Source organism: Propithecus coquereli, unplaced genomic scaffold, assembly GCF_000956105.1.
Source record: "Propithecus coquereli isolate 6110/MARCELLA unplaced genomic scaffold, Pcoq_1.0 Scaffold160, whole genome shotgun sequence".
In the NCBI taxonomy this organism is placed as follows: domain Eukaryota; kingdom Metazoa; phylum Chordata; class Mammalia; order Primates; family Indriidae; genus Propithecus; species Propithecus coquereli.
The window spans coordinates 2,137,251-2,141,851 of NW_012140525.1; the positions used below are offsets into that span (position 1 = coordinate 2,137,251).

Here is a 4,601-nt window from a genome sequence, read left to right on the forward strand (position 1 = left end):
TTTCCTCATGCTTGAATTCTCTGCAGAAGTTTTTTCCAGGAATATAAGGAAATTGCAGTATAACTGAAGGAAATATTCACTGAAGGAAGGATTATGTCTTTTCTATTTTTGTTTTCTAAAATGAGGAACCTGAGATTGATCAGTGAATTTGTTTTAGTTTTTCTTGTTAACCAAAGGAAGTATGGATCTGGCCATCCGAGAATCTAGTTCTTGATTATTATTTGGTCCTTTATTGTGTTTCTCTCATTTGCATAAATTTAAAATAAGTGTGATTTCTGCCATCTTTTTCCTCAGTATCACATATTTTCCTGAAAATTTTCACCTCACAAGCTGATTTTAAAGCGTCCTTGAGCTGAATTTATGGCAAACAAAGTGTCTTCGAATAATCATCCAACTTTTTTATTTGACACAAATTTGGATAAGCTGTATCCAACTAGAAATGTATCTGTCAATACTTGTCATTGCTGTTCTTTACCAGCCCTGAGAATTCAGAACTATATTAAGGACTCACTATCTGAAGCAGATACACTTATGTTGCCAACTTCTTATCCATTCTTATCTAGAATACAACGTACAGAGAGCACATTCAGTACTAAGTCTACAGTATTTGTCATTGCTATTTTAAGCAGGCCTATTTGTTATTTTGTCTAGTTAAATGCTAGGCACTTTTTCAGACCAGTTAGTTTAGTAGGAAATTTTAAAATATACCATAGTGTCTCTTCATAATCATAATGTTCCCCCTTGAAAGGAAAAATGATGTTATTGGTCCATTATTTTATCCAACGTAAATTGTGAGTAGTTTTTAATTTGTTTTGTTTGTGATGGATGTGTGTCTGCCTTACACAAAGGTTTTAGTCTGATTTCCTTTCACAGTTGAAAGCCCACATTTGTGAAATGATTTGCATTATTGTATAAATTTCCTGTTGCTGCCATAACAAATTACGAAAAATTTAATGGTTTAAAACAACACAAATTTGTTATCTTATAGTTATCTAGGTTAGAAGTCCAAAATAGATCCTACTGGGCTAAAATGGCTAAAATCAAGGCATTGGCAGGGTTGTATTCCTATCCAGGCAATTTTTTAATTTCATTTTTTTAATCCTTAAAATTACATAAGGAAAAGTATAGCAGAACTGCTGTTAACACCGTCTTGAAATGTCTTGAAAATACCCCGGTTTGAAAGAAACTCAAGACTCACTATTCAGTCTGGTCAAAACTGAAAATGATGCTTTCATCAAACAGATGTCATATCATAACTGAATTAATAGAATGAGAAAAGAAAAATACTTAGCAAAGTCTATTGTATAATGTAATTGAGTAGAAAAGTCCTTTAATATGGTAAGTTAGATATTCTCTCTGTCTTTCTCTCTCTCCCCCCTACCTCTTCCCTCTCTGCTTTGAGGGCAAAAACTTCATGTTCTTTTCTATATCCCTAACTCTGGATGGATCTAGATCAGTGTTGTCCAATTGATAAGTAATACAAAACTATGTAATATGTAATTTTAAATTTTCTGGTAGCTGCATTTTAAAAAGTACAAAGAAATAGGTGAAAATGATTTTAATAATATATTTTATATAACCCAGTATATCCAAAATATTATTAGTTCAACATATATGTAAAGCCCTAAGAGTTTCTTTTCTGATAATCTTTATTGAAATTAAAGAGCATTTCTATTGGCTCCAGATTTAGACCATAGTAGGAATTGAAACTTATTTGACCTGTGTGAATGAATGAGAATTTTTTTTCCTACACAAATGGGGCTTTGACAGCTTCAGAGTAGTTTTTCATTGTGTGTAAAGTAATTTGTGTAGAATTTGCTGAGTATAATCCTTTGTTCACTACGGTTTGATTACAATAAGTTACTTTAAATGTTATCACTTATTTAAAAGAAAAATACACATACACTTATTTTTCTTACACTACTTACATATATAAGCTCTCCTTTTTACAAACAGGTGAGGTTGGTAAAGTCCATTTGTTTCTAAGTCCAGTAGAACTGGGAGGTGCTTAAGTTCAAGTCTCTGAATCCATTTCTAGCAAATCAAAGTGGTAACTTTTAAGAGCTTTACATATAAGCATCTTTTTCCCTTTTGATATGTTTATAGGACATATTTTTCTAAAATAGACCTGCTTCATCTGTATGGAAAAAAACTTTCTGACAAATAACCTACTTCATCACAGATCTCTGAAAGTGTCTTTGGAAATTCCTTAAATGCGGTGGTATCTGCTGTCACTAATAACTTTGCAGGAGTGTGTAGGCCTTAAAACTATACAATTCTCTCTCTCATGGCTTATTATAAAATTTCATCAGCAGCACTTTTACCACACTTGACATTTTTAAGTTCTCTTGTAAAGTAACATGTAGCCTTCTCCAGTATTAACAGTAGGCTAATAGCAAACTTTGATATTAAACCTCTAGCAACATACTCTGACAGTGTTTCAATTTCGTTGATGATTTTTTCTTCCCTCTTGCTGGCTGTTGGGTATAACATTTAGCATAGATTGCATGATTTATTTTTTTGTCTTTCAAAATTATTCCTGTTGTCCAGCAATTCATTCCATACTAGCATACAGAAATTATTTTCTTACCACCTTCAGCTATTCATACTTTTATTCCATTATAAATATGTGTGTCTTCTTAATACCATTTCAGTCTATTGCTGCTTTTGCATTAATAAGAATTGGTGTGGGTAAACTCTTTCACAACTAAAATACCAAGCATACTTTGCCTAATGAAGAAGTGAATGGGCAAAACTAAATGACCATAAAAGCCTAAGCCCACTTATGCCATCTTTTGGTAGAGAGAATAGTTTTGTGTGATCTATTGAAGTTTGCAAATTTAAAGCTGTTAAATAAATAAATTTCTGGGATCAAAATAGGCTCAGTGAGCTATTCATATGTTAATATTATGAGTAAAGTGGGATCATTTTCCAGGATATACTAGCAAATTTATCAGTTCTGAAAAACTTTCATTGCTCTCTAATCTAAATGGGCAATTTATCTTCCTTTTGCTTAAAAAACTTAAAGTTTGAGGATTCCTTAAGCTATTAAAATCTTCAAGAGAATCTGTCAATTCTTTGGAAGAAAATCCAGAAAGAGAAGTCAGGGATCCAGGAATTTAATCACCTGTGATGCAGAGTTGCTTGTTGTAATGAATTAAAATATCAGATGGGGGAAGAATCCTTTTGTATACATTAACCTTTATATAAAAGGGTACTATTGCTTACCATTGGTTTAACATTCATTTTAAAATTTTTTTTTTCCTAATGGTAGTAATAAATTTGCTCAAAATAGAATAAAATACTGAGAAGAAAAATTCCCTCTCAATACTTCATATTGATTACTTAGACCTTAAAAAGTTTCTAAGAATTTTGGTATCAAATTAGACTTTTAAAAGCTGAGCTTTTTAAGCTACTTTATGACAGCCTGACTCTTTATACATTTCTATCATATAAACCTTATTTAGCAGCTATCTTCACTTGTTTTTAACCTCGTATTGTAACAGTTTGATATTATCTTCCTAATACGGGTTCTTTAAAGATTGGAGAATTATCTAAAGTTGTAAATGTAAGGATTTAACAGTTCTCTTCATTAAAATATCTTTCATAACCCCATTAATTCACCCAGAAATGCTTTGCAGAAACATATTAAGGATATCATCATTATCAAAAAGAAAGTTTTATAATTTTGTTTTTAATCCACATCATAATTCTCATTCCTTCTATCCCCTGTTCCCCACACATGCGTATCTACCAAAGACAAGTCAAGGGAACAAGAAAACTTGGCTGTTTTAAAATCCATGATCTTTCCTGTGTTCTTTGTATATGAAATACCAAATTTATATCCCATTTATTCATTCTTTGACTTGCATATTTATTTAGTAAACAGGGAACTCCCCAGAAGTAATCTTGATAGTTAATTTTTATTACCTGGGATTTTGTTTCTCATTTAAAATTGTTTAATTTTAAAATGGTGTTTAATTATAATTCTAAAAATCAAACTTATGATATCTCTTCTTTCAGACAGTCTTTATCTCTTGCAAGGTTCAATAGTGGCAGATCATGACTACATCGGATTTCCTGAAATTCCAGTTGGAGCATACCAAGCAAATATTCTGGTGGAAGATGCAACTATTGGTATAGTTGATAATGAATTACTGACATCAAGCAAAGATCGTGAACTATTAGAATATAGAAATGCCAAAATCTCTCCATTGATGGAAGATCATGGTACTCTTGAAAAACAAACTTTCAGTCTGTTGGACTCTTCAAACCAAGTTCTTGAGTACTTAAGTTAGTAAATACCAAAATTCATTTAAAGTGTTTGTTTAGAATGTATAAACCCTTAAATTTTGATATATTATTCATTAAAAAAATTTGTCTAGAACAAATATCTTGACACATTCTTAATGACTAAATCCTGAAGATTTATTTTATAAGTATTTATTTATCTAAAGTTGTGCCACATTTGAATATAAGTATATGTATATATAAAGGCAAAGGAAGCACATAATATATAGAATACTTTTTCTTCTAGAAAGAGAACATTCAAATTGCCCTTGCTTCTTAGGAAATAAATTCCAGTTCAAAACGTTCAAATC

General features: G+C 31.1%; 1 protein-coding gene across 1 annotated transcript in view; it reads left to right on the forward strand.

Annotated features, from left to right (window-relative positions):
• Positions 1-4,387, forward strand: part of GIN1 (gypsy retrotransposon integrase 1) — a 39,965-nt gene extending 35,578 nt beyond the window's left edge. The window contains exon 8 of the mRNA XM_012641062.1: positions 4,024-4,387. Coding sequence (XP_012496516.1) covers positions 4,024-4,298 — 275 coding nt within the window. The 3' untranslated portion in view covers positions 4,299-4,387. The remainder of the gene's footprint in view (positions 1-4,023) is intronic.
• The last annotated feature ends 214 nt before the right edge of the window (positions 4,388-4,601 follow it).